At 40.5% G+C, this 16,271-nt stretch overlaps 1 protein-coding gene across 1 annotated transcript in view; it reads left to right on the forward strand.

Moving 5' to 3' along the window:
- Positions 1-16,271, forward strand: part of MNAT1 (MNAT1 component of CDK activating kinase) — a 124,521-nt gene that overhangs the window by 83,469 nt on the left and 24,781 nt on the right. Inside the window, exon 7 of the mRNA XM_005149622.3 lies at positions 3,306-3,427. Within this exon, the coding sequence (XP_005149679.2) occupies positions 3,306-3,427 (122 nt within the window). The remainder of the gene's footprint in view (positions 1-3,305; positions 3,428-16,271) is intronic.

Genomic DNA, 16,271 nt, shown 5'->3' on the forward strand with positions numbered 1-16,271 from the left:
TTATCCTTACATCAGTGGAAACAGGGAAGGCAACACTTTTCACTGTTAAGTTTTCATAGGTTTCCATCCCAGCCTTTTTGTACCAGTGTGTGCTGTAGCCAGTGTTGTGACCACACTGTAATTGTGCAGGGCTGACCAAGTTGGAAGCTGGTGAGCTTAGAAGCCTGTGTAGCCATGCCTCTGCACTGGCATTGCAAGGAGTCAGCAGCACAGATATATCCTGTTCACAACCTAAACAACTACAGAGTTGATGGGCTTGCAGGGCTTGACCAGGCTTCAGCTCCTTTCAGTAGGAATGTACGTTGTAACTTATGCTTATATCTAACCTTTTCCTGAATCAAGGCAGAATAAAATCTGGTTTGTAGGAAAAAACCTCTCAGTCTAAAGGCCAGACAGCTGTAGGGCAGAAACAACAGCTGATCATGTTGGGATTTCCCCCTCAACTCCATTGCTAAGTGGAATGTAATCCACAGTGCCAAAGCCTATCAGCTGAAGTTGTGATTTTGCAAAACAAAGCCAAATGAGATGTGTCATACAGCTGCACAGTCTCCTTGAGGTGCAGATCTGCTGACTGGACACAAACCAGTGCAGTCATTTTGCCATGCAAAAGTATGTACTCCTAATGTGTGCACCTTGTCCCAGGGTACAGGTGAGAAAGACACAAAAATCAGTGCTTTGAAACTGATCTTGATGAACCAGATGGTCTGCCACTCTTTAATGGTGAAAATATTTAACTATTGGAATAACTTACCTAGCAGTTGTGCCATGGACCTTTATGATCTGAAATCTTTAAGTTGGATGCCTTTCAAAAGAAGGTGCTTTGACTGAACAGTCCTTGGGCTTTTTACATGCACATGAAAATGTCTTGGCCTGTGCTGGACATAAGGTCAGACCAGCTCAAGGATGGACAGTTCCTCTGTTCTCCTCCTCTTCAGATGATCTGCTCTCCAGGTCACCATCCACCACACTGCACCTCACTGAGAGGTCCCAGCATGGCTCAGTGACTTTTCCTGAAGCAAGCATTTTTTCCCCACAGTACAGCTGGGAACCCCCAAATAGCAGAAGACAAATTAAATGTTTTCAACCTGTCCTCCCAGGAGTTCCCAGAAATGGGCATCTGTAGCAGCATAAACAGAGGTGTGGAAAGAAGGTTGTGATGAGCCCAGTCCATTTGTCAGGAGCCTTCCCGTGTCTCTTGGCCAGCATTGGCAGAAGCTGCTCTTGTTAAAAAAGTGTTAGGAATGCAGCAGTGGCAACTCTGCTAACAGTGAGCAGCTGTTCTGGTGATGCCCTCCAGAGATGTGGCTCCTGCAATCTGAGCTGCTCCCTTTTTCCACACACAAGTAATTTCCCAAAATGTTTATCATGGTTTTGAACTTTGCCTGAAACTGAATTTTCATTTCTATGGCTGGAACGAAATTGCTCTGGATTTTTTTCACTCACCAGATGGGGGTGTGCACATATAAGATGTTGGTATGTCCTTCCCTTCAGTTTGGTTAGAGAGAAATATACAGTTAGAAATTTAAATCTAAAAGTCTTAGTTATACATTAATGTTTTACAATGGGTGTAATGTGCCCCACATGTATGTAATTACAAGTTATATTTTTATGAACTTGAATAGATTGTAAATTGACAACTTCTTGCAATATAAAAAGACCCTGCAGTTGTATCTTAAACATCATGAAGTGAGGTTAACGATAAATTTTTAACCTTTCTTTCCATACCTTTTTCTTTTTTCTTTATTTGTATGTGTGGTTGCCTGGTTTGAATGGTGCAGCAGTAGTTTGTGGCACAGAAATAACAGCATGCTAACCATGAAAGTTGACATGACTCATGGCTGAATTGAGAATTCACCACATCTTGCCTTCAGGAGACTGTCATGCTAACGGTGGTAGCAGCAGCCCCTCTGGGCTCCCAGGCAGTGCAGAAACAGGCTAGAACTGTCTGTTCTCTTGTCTTTCAATGGAAAACCTAAACTGCTGATATTTCCATAGATATCAACATAGATCCATAACAGTGTTTCTCAAGGACTTGCGTCTTCAATTTTCTTGGCTATTTTCTGCAACTGTCTAAACAAAAATATCTATACTCCAAATTCAGAAAGGTCACTGTCCCCAACCACAAATTTAATTATCATCTTTCCCCTTCTAGTAACTCTTTTTTTGTCCTCTTTAGTTAATTTTAACCCAGTGTCCCACATTAGGAGCCTTTAGTTTCCACTTTAGGGAGCAAATGCTTACATGAGTGGCCCCAGGGAACTGAAGCTCAGTAAGTGATCACTAGTGGGAAGCCAGGGTTATGCATGATATTATACCGTGGAAAGCTTCCCATCTCTTGTTGCAGACAAAATGTCTACAAAACCAATACTACTACTTTCCTAAATTCCTGCATTTTGCAGATGTGAAGCTCAATTTCTACAGGGGAAGCCAGGCTGTTCTGAGGGAACTCACAGTGCTGTCTTTTTGCTGCTGCTGCTAATTTTCATGAGCACCGTAGAATACAGTAGAAAATTGAAACTGTGTGAAAGATCAACAAATCAGTGTAGCATGTCATGCAGCAACATCTGTTAACTTTGGCTCTATCTCATATCCTCCTGACCCTTCCTTTCCAGCCACAAGTCTCCTGTTTTGTGTGAGACTTGGGGAGGGGGGGATGTCTAGCTGTTTCTCAGTGGTCTGAAGGGCTTGCAGAAGTACCATCTGGAATGAAAGTTTTATGCTTGTGTGTTTCTATATTTTTAGTTATGAAACAAATGGGAATTTGCTGAATGAATTAATTGTATTGTGCTGTGAAAATCTATCTTGAGAATTGTTATATAGGGGAGCTTACAGAGGCTGCAGGGAGAAATGAAAGCAGCCTCCCATTCTAATTAGGGCTTTCAGGAAATCATCGATTACAGAATCAAATAGGGTTGCTCAGAGACATTTGTTTGATATTACTTCTGGTAAACAAAATTTTTTCTAATAATAATTTTACTGGTGACACTGGAGGCAGCTGCACTCTCTAGTGGTACGCTTGCCTTCAATAAAACTCCCCCCTTTCCTCCTACCTTGTCTATAGAGTTACAGCTAATGAAACATTACTTCCAAACTATAGATCTCAGTAAAAAAATTAAATGGTGAAGAAATGGGCAATATAATAGACAGTATGTTTTAATGGGATGGTCTTTGCCTGGACCAGGTTAATTGTATAAGCTTATTTCTTGCATTGCATTTAAGAATAGTCAAACTAAAGCCTTGACCCGATATGTAGAAGTTTCTTACCTTTTTTCATTTTGTGGTGGTTTTTTTTTTTTTTTCCACAGGGTCAGTCTATTTCACTAGCTCCTATTCCAAAACTAGAGGAAGCTTTGTATACGTATCAGCCTCTGCAAGTGGAGACCTACGGACCGCAAGTTCCAGAGCTTGAAATGCTGGGAAAGCTGGGGTGAGTAACATAGCAAGTTTTAATTCCAGTTTCATGGCATGATAGCTAGGACTGTTACCATCTTCAGCTTGCCAACACGTAGGGGTCTTTCTTTTTTTTTTTCTTTCCTTTCTCGTTTTTGTAAGGATCTTAATGAAATATTAGACTTCCTGCCCAACCAACATTTTGTTTGGGTGGATAAGCTGAAATTTTTGGTCCTCTAGCCTTTATAGATCTATTGAGAGCTGGACTGGATTGCATTAGTGTTTTTAAGGTTGTCCTTGGCAGTCATAGTGAAGTAGCTGTTCATTTTCAGTTGCACGGTATTAAAAAATAAATAAATAAAAATCCGGGGCTTAATATACCCAGCTGTAAGCCAGTAAAAATATTAAAGTTGGGCTGTTTGCCATGGAAAAGGGTAGATTTACTTGTCGACTGCTGTCTACAATCAAACTGCGTTTGTGAGAAATGAAGCACAGAGCTTAACTTTGTCAAAAGATACAATGCAGGGCTGGTCCAGCAGCTTGGCGGCATTGTGCTGTGCAGCCATGTTTGGAAAGGAGTCTGGGAGCCCTTTGTGCCTGTGTGACGGAGGCTGGGAAGTCCAGAAGTGACGCATCTGCTCTCTAGAGACCTGTTGGTAGGTGAAATGCCACCTGAAAAAGTGTAACTACTGGGACATTGAGTGTCACCCAACTCATCATAGCCTAACTTTGAAGGGCAACAACACTTAGAGTGCCTGGAAGACTATGTGGCAGAATGAGTATGCAGAATTGCAGGGCAAGAAAGAGCTTAAAAAGTAACAGTTTATGTTTGACTGTTCAATATGAGAAAATTGAAGCCACAAAGTGCTGAGCAAAGTTGGAGCAGTTTAGTATTCAGTTTCAGAGACCACTGAAATCCAAACAGGAATCACTGGCACAGGAGAGATTGTATCTCATCCAGAAAATTATAGAGGTATATAGACTTTATTTAAGTAAATAAGTAGCCTAATGCCTCAGAAAACTGAAGGCTGTCTGGAACTGAGGTTGTCCCCATTTTTGCTGTTTCTGTGTCTTCCTGATGCCTGTAACTTTTATCTCATATCAAGCTTCTGAGACCAAATATTAATTAGCAGTTTAACCTTGGGCAGAGCCAGATTCAGCCTTCACCACCTGTCTGGATGGAGCACAGCTGTGAGGGACCTCCAGTGTGAGGGAGTTTGGGGCCCTCTTGGCCCTAAGCTTCATCACAAATGAAAGTGATCAAGGGGAGATCACTTGTGCAGGGAGGACTTGTGCCCCCGTAGGCGAGTGCTGGTGTCCAGATCAGCAGGAATCCTGTATGTTCCATGGCCATCCCACCGCCTGTGACACTGGCTCAAAGGCAGCCCAGCACCTTGCAATACAAAATCCTTTTAATTGTAGAGTCTGTATGTGAGCATATTTGAGCAACATTTGCAAACAGTGCTCATAGCCTTTTCTTAGAGATGCTTTTGCATGTGTCATTTCACCCCTCTGAGTACAGAGGCTCTGGAGTTGCTGGAGGAGTTGGCAGTGGTTTTGGTAGCAAGGAGTGGTGGGTCGGTGGTACACACCAGAAAGAGTTCCTCTGAGGCTGTTTGCAGTGGGTTGTCAGATTGTACAACTCTAACCCTGTTCCATGGGGTGTCTGAATACCTTAAGCCATGCAAGGCGCTTCATTTATATATTTGTATTTCTGTGTTTATGTGAAATCGTGCATTTCCTGTTGATGATGAATGCTTAACTAATGTGCCTCAGTCCCTGCTTTGGGTTTTTTCAGGCAGCTGCATACAGCTGCCTGGGTGAGGCAGAAGAGTTGTGCACAACGTTATCCACTCCTGTTAAAGATTTTTAGTTTCCTTGTCATTCATACTTGTACAAACACAGGTTAAATCTTCATGTTCTCATTAATAATTTTGCAGTCTTGTTAATTACTGCTGCTAAATAGTTCACTTGAATGTGCAGGCTATTGTCATTGAGTTTCTAGAGCTAGAATTATTGCAAAGGTGCTGCTGAACTGGAAGCTTTAAATTCACTTCTGGTAGCAGAATTTAATGAATTTTTTAGGGTTTTTTTCAAGATACAGTTTATTATCTTCAGAACACTCAGTAAAGTGGGCTTTTTGAATATTCACATCTTAACCTCTTCTGTAAAACTCACTCCAGATTTCAGCATCATTGTTGCTTTTCTTTCATAGAATCATAGAGTGGTTTGGGTTGGAAGGTCCCTTAAAGATTATGTGGTTCCAACCCCCATACTGGGATACTGTCCTCTGGGCAAGGTTGCTCAAAGCCCTGTTGAGCCAATAACGGTTGTTAGAGACATCTGGCAAGAAGATTTATAGCAAAGAGCAAGAAAAATGGTGAATACATAAGGGATCATATAAAAGCTTTGTTAGGGATCTCTTATAATTTAATTTTAAATTTGCTTTTTAAGATGACATATAGTATTTGCTCATTGGGTTTTACAAATAACTTGCGTACAGTCCAGTAAGCTTGATTCAGCATCCTCCTACTGCTGAAACTGTTTTCAGTTTCTCTTGGGGATGTAAATTTTTTTTTTTCTGTGTACATAAACATTTAACATCCTTATGATGCATTTTGTGCCATTGTGTTGGGAGTCTGAGAATGGTGAAGAAATAAATTTATTTCCCCCTCAACACAAACGATTGGTATAGTGTGTAGGGGCTTGTGTCCTTCAACACCCTCAAGACTCCCCATTTTTTAATAGAGGAAGATTTTCTAAGAGTAATGAAATATAGTCAATAATCTTGAATTACATGGCTTTCTGGGAGCAACATGTATTACAGTAACTTGTAGACTGTATTTAACCTTAATGGCCGTAGGAGTGAAGCATTATTGGAGCCTGCCTCTGATAGAGGTTCCCTTGACTACGCATCTGTGGGATTACTGCAGGGAAGTCTTGACACCTGGTGAATGTACCCTGAATATGCCAGGTTGGTAATGGTCTGATCTGTATGATAAAGATCACTGTGGGTGTCCAGGCCGTGAGGACCAACTCATGACTATCTTAGATGTCAAATGGAAATACGGCTTGAAGAAGAAGGGAAAACATGTATGAGGGCATCTCCCAAACCTGTGGTGCTGTCCTTGGAGAAAAGTGTTTTGGATCACTGTAATGTGCCTGTCCTGGAGGCAGGCTCTACAGCTGCCTGTCAGTCCATGATGAGTAATAGTCCTGGTCTGCATGTCTTGGTCGGTACTCTAAATTACTGAGATGTTCAGTGATGTGCTTTGGGAAACTGTTGGTTTCTGGTTTGAGTTGAAAGCAACCTGCTGATAGGAGTCATGTTTAGAGAGCCCTGTGTTATCAAAGGCCCTACTAGCACTCCTGTGACTGGAAACAGATTGGTGTACTTTGACTAAAGTTGGGAATGTCATTGTTTGGGTCAAATTGGTCCAAATCTTTTCAACTGCCAAAGTCATTGTAGGGCTGTGTGACCTACCATGCTTTTCAGGGAATGGAGGTGTGGGGTTGAGAGAGGGAGCAGAAGCGCCTGGATGCTGAGGCACACATGCCATTAGTTTACTTTAGAAGTTTCCTTAGAAGAGCAGAAAAAGCCTTTGCCCTCTTTCCCCCTCTCCCCCATGTTTTAGCTGAGCACACTGAATTTGTGTGGTTGGAGGTCTGGATTTTTCTTACTGCAAAACAAAAGAGAAGAAAAAATATAACAAACTTTGACATGCCAAGTAGTGAAAGAGCAGAACAGGATGGGGATGGAAATTAGTTTGTTGTTTTAAAAATGTATGTTTGTTTTGTAGTTTTGATTAAGGCAACCAAAACAAAATGCAAAACCAAAACAGAAAAACCCACGGATAAAAATGATGATTGGTTGAGGTCCTGAAAAATGTGAAGACATTCTTGGCATTAATTGTAAGTATGCATGGCAAGCAGGAGCAGCCACACAGTGTTCTCACACCAAGTATTTACAGCTGTGGAAGAGCCATACACAAGCTACTTAAAACCTGACAATAAATTGAAAATCTGCTGATGTGATTAACATTTTGGGTAAAGATGGGTGAGCTTTATCTCAAAGTTTAGAAATAGTCTGTTGTAATCCAAGTGGATTGTACTCTTAACACAGTCATATTCTCGCAAAATAGGGGCAATTTACAAGTAAGATAAGAATTTCTGTTTGCTCTCCACTTTAAAATTTTCTGCCTTTACAGAGAGCTTTTGTACAGACCTTTAAACCAAGTCAAACCTGGGCTGCTTAAAATAAAACTGCATTTGCCTACTTAACTTTCTCTGGAGAGCTACATCCTGGATATATACATGTGAATATAAATATCAGGTTTACTCCAAATATCTGTAGTTTTCTTTAGGGAAAAATGTGACTTCCCTTTCATCTATCAGCTTGTTTTCATGTACAGTCACATTGTTAGCAGTGCTTCAGTTAATTGGCGTTTTGTTTAAATATGATGCAAAAAACAGTGGTGAACACTAAGCTAATGAGGATAGGTAATATACTTTGATAATTTAAAAGCTAAAATGACATTTAGGTTAGATTTAAAAGTTAAGGACAAGTACTGAAGCAAAATCAGAGTAGCGTGGAAGTCTGTACATACAACAAATGTTTTTTAGCCCACTGTGATTAATAAACAATGGATTGTTTCATTACTTTTTTTCCTGGTGTAGGACAGCTCAGTAATTTTAAATTTCGAATTAAGATGAGGTTGGATTTCATATCTGTTGGAGCTTTGTAAGCATTTAATTTTTAACCTTTATTTCAAGTGGAAAATTTCTGCATATTTCTTTTTTGTACAGTGTTGTAGAGTAATTTGAAACACATGTAGAGTTCTGGCACTTACTCTAGAAGTGACTCGTGTAACTTCTTTGCTGTCAATCATAATGATTTTTTCCTTAAGTAAGGCAATAGTAAGGATGCTCTCCAAACTCTTCTTAAGCCATAGCTGATCTGGTCTTTGGCCAGACTAGTTTTTGCTAAACCCCTGTCAGTGTCTCTGTTGGGTTCAAGACAGTGAAATAACTGAAAATTGATCTTGAAGGGGTGACAGGACCACTGGGCCTTAAAAGTTGTAGCAGGTGATTTGTCACTGAGGTATGCAGATATTTCTTGAATCTTGGAAAAGGAGAAAAGCCACAAATGAAGGGCTTACTTGATCTGCTTTGGACCATTGATTTTGAACACTGAATTCATTCTGCTCCTTTGAATAGAATAGTTTTTCAGTAAGCTCAGTAGTCAGAGTCAAAAGATTGAGTAAAAGCAAGGAAAGCTTGTCTTGCTTTGGAGGCCAGGAGAGGGCTGCACTCATTCTTGCAGTAATTCTCTTGGCTACCAAGGCATATGGTCTAAATTTCCCAGTGTCTCTTATTGCTGTGCCAGATGCAATCCTCAGTAGGAAGATTTCTGTCAGCCGCAGTGCCTTTTGAATCTGTCACTTAATGGATGAGAATTGGTAGGTAAGAAGTGATCATGGCTTTAAAGACAGTCACATTTGCATACAGCCTTTTACAGTAAACTATTTTTTCTTCATTTCATCATGAATAACTGAATAAAAAGTATTTTATGGATACACTTTTTTGGAATAGTGAATATGGCCAAGTGAGCAATCTGTTTCAAAAGAGGATGGAAGGAAACAGAACTGTGTGTAAATCATCTTAATTTGGTTTTATTCTGGCTGTCTCTCATTTTGCAGGCCCTCCCTAAACTTCCCTAGCTTCATACTTCTCATACCTCTTGCATGGTGCCTATAAAGACTGCCTAAAGAAACTCTTTTGTATTGCTTTAGCATACTGTAGAAATCCTATAGGTTTTGTTGTAGGATTTTGGAAGGACGCAAGTTCAATATAGAGGAGGTTGATTAGCACCAATTTTTCCAGCTGAATGGAAATCAAGGAAAGGAGTGCAGCTTTTAGTAAGTCTGAAATTTTACTGTTTAAGAAATCGGCTTTCTGGCAAAAATGTCTATGAGCATTTCAAACGACACCCTGTAGTATATGGTGTTTTGCATGGAGCTCTTCTGTCAAGGTCATTAGCAATTGAATATATTAAAGGTGGACTGCTTATGAAACAGAGTTTTGCTTCCTGCCCGCCCACCTGTGGGTATAGTGTGGGTTCTGTAACTGTAAAAGGTCTCAGGAGGGTTATAAAAGCAGAGAATATGGAAAATATATAAAGAAACAAAGAAGGAAGCCTGCATACACCGTGTAGTTTCTTATATGTAAAGTTGGCTGTAGTTGTATATGTGTCACTAAATTAACCTCAAAAGCTGGCCATGACAGCAGAATGTCCGTAGTAATTGTTTTTGTTGGCGTTTGGCTTCAGAATTAACTCATCGATCTAGCATGAGTCTCTGTACTTGGAATACTGGTCTGTTAATGTTGTTTTACTTCTTCATGCAATCATGGAAAAAATATGTTTCTGCTCGAAGCAGTTGTCAAACAAGCCTCTTTCATCGACAATCAGACACAGGGCAGCTGAGTAAGGCTGTTTAGTCTAGAATAAATACTCGAGAGATTACAAGGTCGCTGTAGGAAATGTAATTATACCATTTATTCCAGAACAGTCTTTTTGTAGTGTGGGCTTGCAGAATACTAAATCATGCATTTATTAAAATACATATAATCTGAAGGAAAAAAAAAAGGCAGGACTTTAACATAAGGAATGGAGAATTGTCTGGCAAACTGTACCGCAGGATTAACCAGTAAATACTGGTGTTTTTTTTTTTTTACTGAAAATAGGTAGGAAGCAAACCCGGAATTGTCTCTGCAGGTATAGAAGCAATGCTATGAAGTAGGCAGCTAAACTAGTTTCAGGCAAAGTTGTCTGCTGATAGATTATAATGTGGTAGGAGGCATCCAGCAGTTGTGTGGGCCAAATGCACTATATACTGTACTCTTTGCATTTTGCCAAATCAAAGCCTTATTACTACCAGCCTACTTTAAAATATCTGATTGTCTGTGATAGTTCTTACCTGTTACTGAAAGCCCTGCTTTGTTTTCATCCCTCCCTTCATCCTCTGCATTGATACTGCTATTGATGTATCGTTCTCCAGTGACTTTGTGCGTTCGCAGACTTGACTCCTTTGGTTGTCCTCCATCAGCTTAGAAAAACATATTTTTGTAGACCTCAAGTTTTACATCTTCTGTTGCTTCTGTAAAGTTACGTGGTTTGAGATGAGTAGCTTTTGTGCTATTTTCTTTTTCTTTACTTTTTTCCCTCCTTGCTTCTCCTGCATTCCATCGTATTGCCCTGTGAGTCCCTCTGACTCCTCAGCCAGATGTATAATTGTATTGGGAATTGTGTAGTTCCCCCAAGAAAAACAGTATGTTTTGCATGTGCAGGAGGGATCTTCCCTGCTTATCTGTCACTTCAGCAACAGGAGGGCCTCAATTTCCTGTGGCAAAACTCATCTGGGGGTTTTGGGACGAGCCCCTAGATGCTTTCTTTAAGCCCAGACTACAGAGAGAGGAACATCTTTGCAAGAAGGAGTGAAGTCTCTCTGATGATTGTTATGTAGAATATGGGAGCACACTGAAGACCACTGCTGAGAGGAGGAAATCCTCTTAATTAGCATCTGAGCATCACTCCTGTTGTACTTGGCCGCAAAGAATAGCAGAGATGTCACAACAAGGAGCCGCTCAGGGGCAGTTGAGGCAAACACTCACAGCTTTCTGAAGGGTCCTCTAATTTGCCCTCTATGGCATTGTAAAAATCCATTGTAATAAAACTGCAAGAAGGAAGGCTGAAAAGAGGAAGAGGCTTCCCAGACTCTCCAACATTATTGCTTCAAGGAGGGGGAGTTATGTGTAACATTTAGACTCAATGGGATGGCCAGCAAAATAGATGAAAATAAAGCCAAAAATGATGCATCTTCTTGACTTTGACACTGATAAACATAATTGTGAAGCAGCCTTCCAAATGAAAATTGTTTGGTTGGGTATCAAATGGCTGAATTCCACGTTTCCTGAAATGGCAGAGAGACATGGGAATGTCTTGCTTGAAGCTTTGTACAGCTTTTCGAGCTGTTGCTTGTGATTCTTTAACCCCTTTCAGATAGCTTTGTTGTGGCTTTCTTCTTGATGAGTACCATTTCTCACAATGATCAGGAGCCTTATTGGTGCCCAGAGAAGCTGCATGGGGTGAGACATCTCACAGATGTTCTACCTTCCCAAGAAAAGCTTCAGCTGGAGCTTGTGAGCACACACAAGACCAAGCTGTAAGAAATAAGACTGCATTGGTTCTGGTGTCATGGCACAACTTGGAAAGGAGAGGAAAACTGAAGCTCTTTGGGTCTTTGAAATTGAGAGATGTCCAAGGACAGGTAAAAGGTTATTGTCTTGTGCGTCTTTGTAGTTAGAGGCTCATGTGTGTTGGGTCAAGAGGGCAAAAGAGGAACCCAAGCCTTTTACAAATAAACAAATGCCACAAAAGCATATCTGTTCTTAGCTTTGTGTGTTCTGGACCCCTTTTATTCATCATAAATACTAAGGACATAAGGTGCTTTTAATTCAGAGTCTCTTAAATGCAGTATTTGCAGGATGGGTGTACGTTCAATGAATTCTTTAAATACTAGTCATTGTAATCGTCCACTGCTTTCATTTCAAATAAGCCTTTGTATCAAATGATTGAGATGTTACCTGGTTGCTTGACACCTGCACTAAGGTTGCTGGCAATGCTAAAGCTGGCTTGTGGTGCTGTCTGTGCAGTGCTTTGCCTCAGCTGGTACACCCCACAGCAAGACCAGTAAACCTGTCCATTTACACACATGGAGTATGCAGTAGCATTCAGTTGAGCTGAGAAAGAGAGACTGATCCCTGAACGGGCAGCAGTCTTGTGAAGATTGGTGGCACTAAACAGACAGTTACAGAAGCCATGATTAATTCAGCGTAGTCTTAAAAATGCTCTTTTTTTTCCTTCCTTGGGTTAGGGACATAATCCATGTTTCCTATCATGCTCTACAGCTTTGAATTGTTTTCATTTTCGTGGGGCTGCCTACAGGGGTTGAAGAATGTACCTGCAGTTAAGTTGGCTGGAAATTACATACACGCATTTAGGAACTGGTTTTCATGGCTTTGTATTTAATGCCTTGCTTAATAGTTAGTTGAAAATTCTTCTAGATAAACAACACATGTAGAGCCAGACTTCCAGAAGGAATTGGGTTGTTTGCTTCTCTCTCTTCCAAACTTAGGCATTCAAGTTAGGCCACATTTGTAATAACAAAATAGGGGTTTGAACATAATCGGACTTCACAGATGAACTATTGCTGAGGCTTGAAGGTAACGCCACTGTATTTTTGTTTCTTTACCTAACTGGTATTAAATGTAAAAACATAAATCCTTTTCAGTGGGAGAGGAGAAGGGGAGATGGTTTTCATTTGGCATAATTTCCTGTGAGACGCAGTTCTAAACAAGGCCCATATTTACACAAGACAATACAGTTTTACATGTACTGGTATATCCAGCACACTTTAAAATTGTTTAGCCAGCCCCGGGTATTAAATACCTTCACAATAAATGTGTTTAATAAAAGTAGATGAAGTTTGAAATAATTTTTGAAGAATTTTACAGTAGAAACACCAGTTAAATCAACCCCACTGCAGTAATAAATGTCACAAAAACAATTAATTATACTTGCTTGCCACTGCAAAATCAATTGTGTAACTGTTCTTCTAAAACTGACTTTTACATTACTAAATCCTAAACACTACACTTCTGTAACTTGTCAGAATCAGGTTTTGGTTAATAGATATTTTCAGTGATGTAATGGGAACTTCTGGCATGGAGTCAGAATATAATGGACTGTGATTAATGTTTTAATAAGCACTTTTCTTCTACTTATGATGCAGCAGTGAAATTGTTTCCTGCGTAGATTGATAGAACAGCAGGTGTGCGTACATACTTTTTTCTTTCAGTGAGAGTAAGTTTTTCAATTCTTCTGCTTGAAAACATTTAATGTTTTTCCTTGAGTCAAGTGCTGCTGATTGCGGGTTTTCAGTTTGTTTGTTTTAGATCCAGCTATTGCCGGTATTTGTCATGGTGATGTGGAGGGTGCCATGGAAACCGTTTCAGTACTTAAAGTAATTGCTTTGCAAAAGGGGAAACTCATTAGTTTAAAAAATAGTTTTGATATATCCATGTTTTCTTCAGTGAAAGGATTTGTTTTAAAATAGTGTTAGAGTAATTCAAAAGTGTGTGAGTACTAAGTATTGTGTTGAAAATATTAGCAGGTTAGATTTATGATTTAAGTTGATGTAATGCACTTGCTACATGCTTGGTTACTTTTGAACTAGAAGTGATTGTGTTTTTCTATATTGGAAATATTTCTACTTAAGATAAAAAGTCTATTTTAGTAACTGTTTTTTAAGGACCCATTAATCCAGATTTGTTGCAGGGATAGGTTTTTTGCTTAGAGTTCCAGACTTCTGTTGTCTTGATATATTCATGAGGTGGTATTTCTTCTAAGATGCTGCTTAAGGTGAACCTATTCTCTATGCTCTTAACATTGTACTAATTTCAGGGGGTGGTTGTGCACTTGATCTCCACTATTCCTCAGCAGATGAATATATATAAAAAGAATACATTTATGCACAACACAGAGCATGACGACTACCTTCTGTTTAAAACAAAGTAGTCTCTCTTCTTTCCTTTTCCACTGTGCTTGTAGGCTGGATAGTAGCAAGGAGAGAGGAGAAGAGGGTGAACCCCGTAGAAAGAAGACATCCCGTGTCTTAGGTACTGCTGGCATTATTCCACTAGACTCTGCTCTCTCATTTAAAAAAGTCAGGCAAGCCTTTCTGGAAAGATAGAAAAGGTGCTGTGGTCCTGTCTCCAGTGCAGGTGCTCTTCTCTGTTCTCTGTTGACGTTAATTGAGATTCAAGATAACAGGTAGTTTCTCCATCTGTTTGTTCTTTCCCCAGAACCTGGGAATCTTGGTAACTCCTCTGTTCCCAGAAGTATCAACACATGCTTTAATTTTTCCATCAACTTTGGAAAAAATGCAGATATCGTTGGACTTGTGTTTTTAATATTTATTGAGAATTTGCCAAACAGCCTCTATACCTTGGTTTTATGCCAGCTCTCTGTACCGGGGGAGCATCTGCCTTGCATAGAGAAGGTTAGTAGTGTATTTCCTTTATTTGCTACTGCTGCGTTTATCTAGTTCTCCCTTTAAAAAGATGCAGAAGGTGAGTTCTGGCTGCTATCTTTATTTCCTGATTCTGTTCCAGAATTCATGAGGAAATGCTCATGAGTAAAGCCAAAAAAATCTACACCTCTTCTCCCCTTCCTGTCATTAGAAGGTTCCTGCTCTCCTCCTCCGATTTTCACATTTAGGTCCTGATGGATTGGGCAGATTTTTTGCTCTGTGGTCATTGATTCTGTTAGTTGTCGAAAAGCATTCCAGAAATGAGCGAGAAAAGGAGATCTGCACTCTGTGGCCATCTCAAACTTGGAAGCATAGAGCCTCTGCTGTTCCAGACACTCTTCAGCACACAGTTTATTTTGGAGCTAAAGGTCCCACAGATACATAGTCTGCAAACAATCTAAAATAAGGAAAGAAAATTATGCCTTTTTTCTTCCTCTCCCCCCCCCCCCCCCCCCCTTTTCTTTTATTCCATGATGTAGGTGCATCCTACTTTTTTTTTTTCCTCACCACAGGAGAAGCAAATACTGTTTGGAAGGTGTGAGTACAATAGGGAAGTTTGCTTTCAAAAGTCTGCTGTGAATGAGTAGTCCTGTGCCTTGAGCAGTCCAGGCCACAGGGTCTTTTTTCTTGACTTTTTGGCTTTTGTCTAAGAGCAGACACTAAAGTTACTGTTTTTGTGAAACTTCTCTCTCGTTCTCACTCACTCAGAAGTAATCTACAGACTTTTTAGGTCTGCTGTATTTGCTCTCTTTATCCAGGCCTTAAATGTGCTTGGAAAAGCATGGGCTGCAGAAGAACGTAAAAACCGGTGTCATCCAATTCTGCAAATAGGTGAGCACTCAGTAGTGTCGTAACAGCTGGTACTGACCCTGGACATGACAGCAGTGATCATTCAGTGCAACAACTGCCCTCCTTGCCATTTTTCGTGAATTCTCGCAGCCAGACTCCTACCCTGCCTTCTCCCAGGAGCCACACGTGTCAGTTCACGTGTTCCCTGACTTGGTTTTGGATGTAGGGTCAAGCTGCTGTTCTGAAAAATTCCTGTTGCTTGGGTGCTGAGGGCGGCAGCTTTAAAAATAAATGAAAGCTCATGGAGGTCCAGTTCTTCTTCTGGAGGGAATTTATAGTGGCTTTGGCGGGAATAAGTTTAGATCTAGAGAGAGGCCTTTGCTCCTACCCTTGGGCAGTATGTGTGGATGCTACTTTCTTTTGCAGCACAGTGGGTGAACTGTGTGTGCTCACAGGCACTTTCGTGTAATAGAGGAGTGTGCTCGACATGGCTCAGGGATGTTTGCAAATGGAGCAAAGGAATGTAGCTACCTGTATGACAGAGAGCTGTGGCAGTGAAGCAGTGTGCCAGTGCTGCAGGCTGTTCATCAGGCCCAGTTAGTAGGTATTTGGCTTTGCTGGGAGCAGTTGGCTGGTAGTTGACTTTCCTGTATTTCAGAACAGAAGTACTGAAAAAATGGAGCTATCTGCTTAGATCAACTGCGCATATGTGCTGTGGTAGCAGGTTTTACAGGCTGTCTGCCCTGGGAATTTAAGATCAGAAAAGAAAATCAGTGTCTTTTCATGCTTTTTTTATCCCCTTAGAAAAATACTTGGTGAATGGGGCTAGTAAATATGTTGGACTTAAATACTTGTGTACATGTCCAATTTGTGCCTTCCTCATGCATGTGCACACATCTTGTTTCCACGGGAATAGCAGTGCAGTAGTGGAGTTTCATGTAA

Source organism: Melopsittacus undulatus, chromosome 4, assembly GCF_012275295.1.
Source record: "Melopsittacus undulatus isolate bMelUnd1 chromosome 4, bMelUnd1.mat.Z, whole genome shotgun sequence".
Classification (NCBI taxonomy): domain Eukaryota; kingdom Metazoa; phylum Chordata; class Aves; order Psittaciformes; family Psittaculidae; genus Melopsittacus; species Melopsittacus undulatus.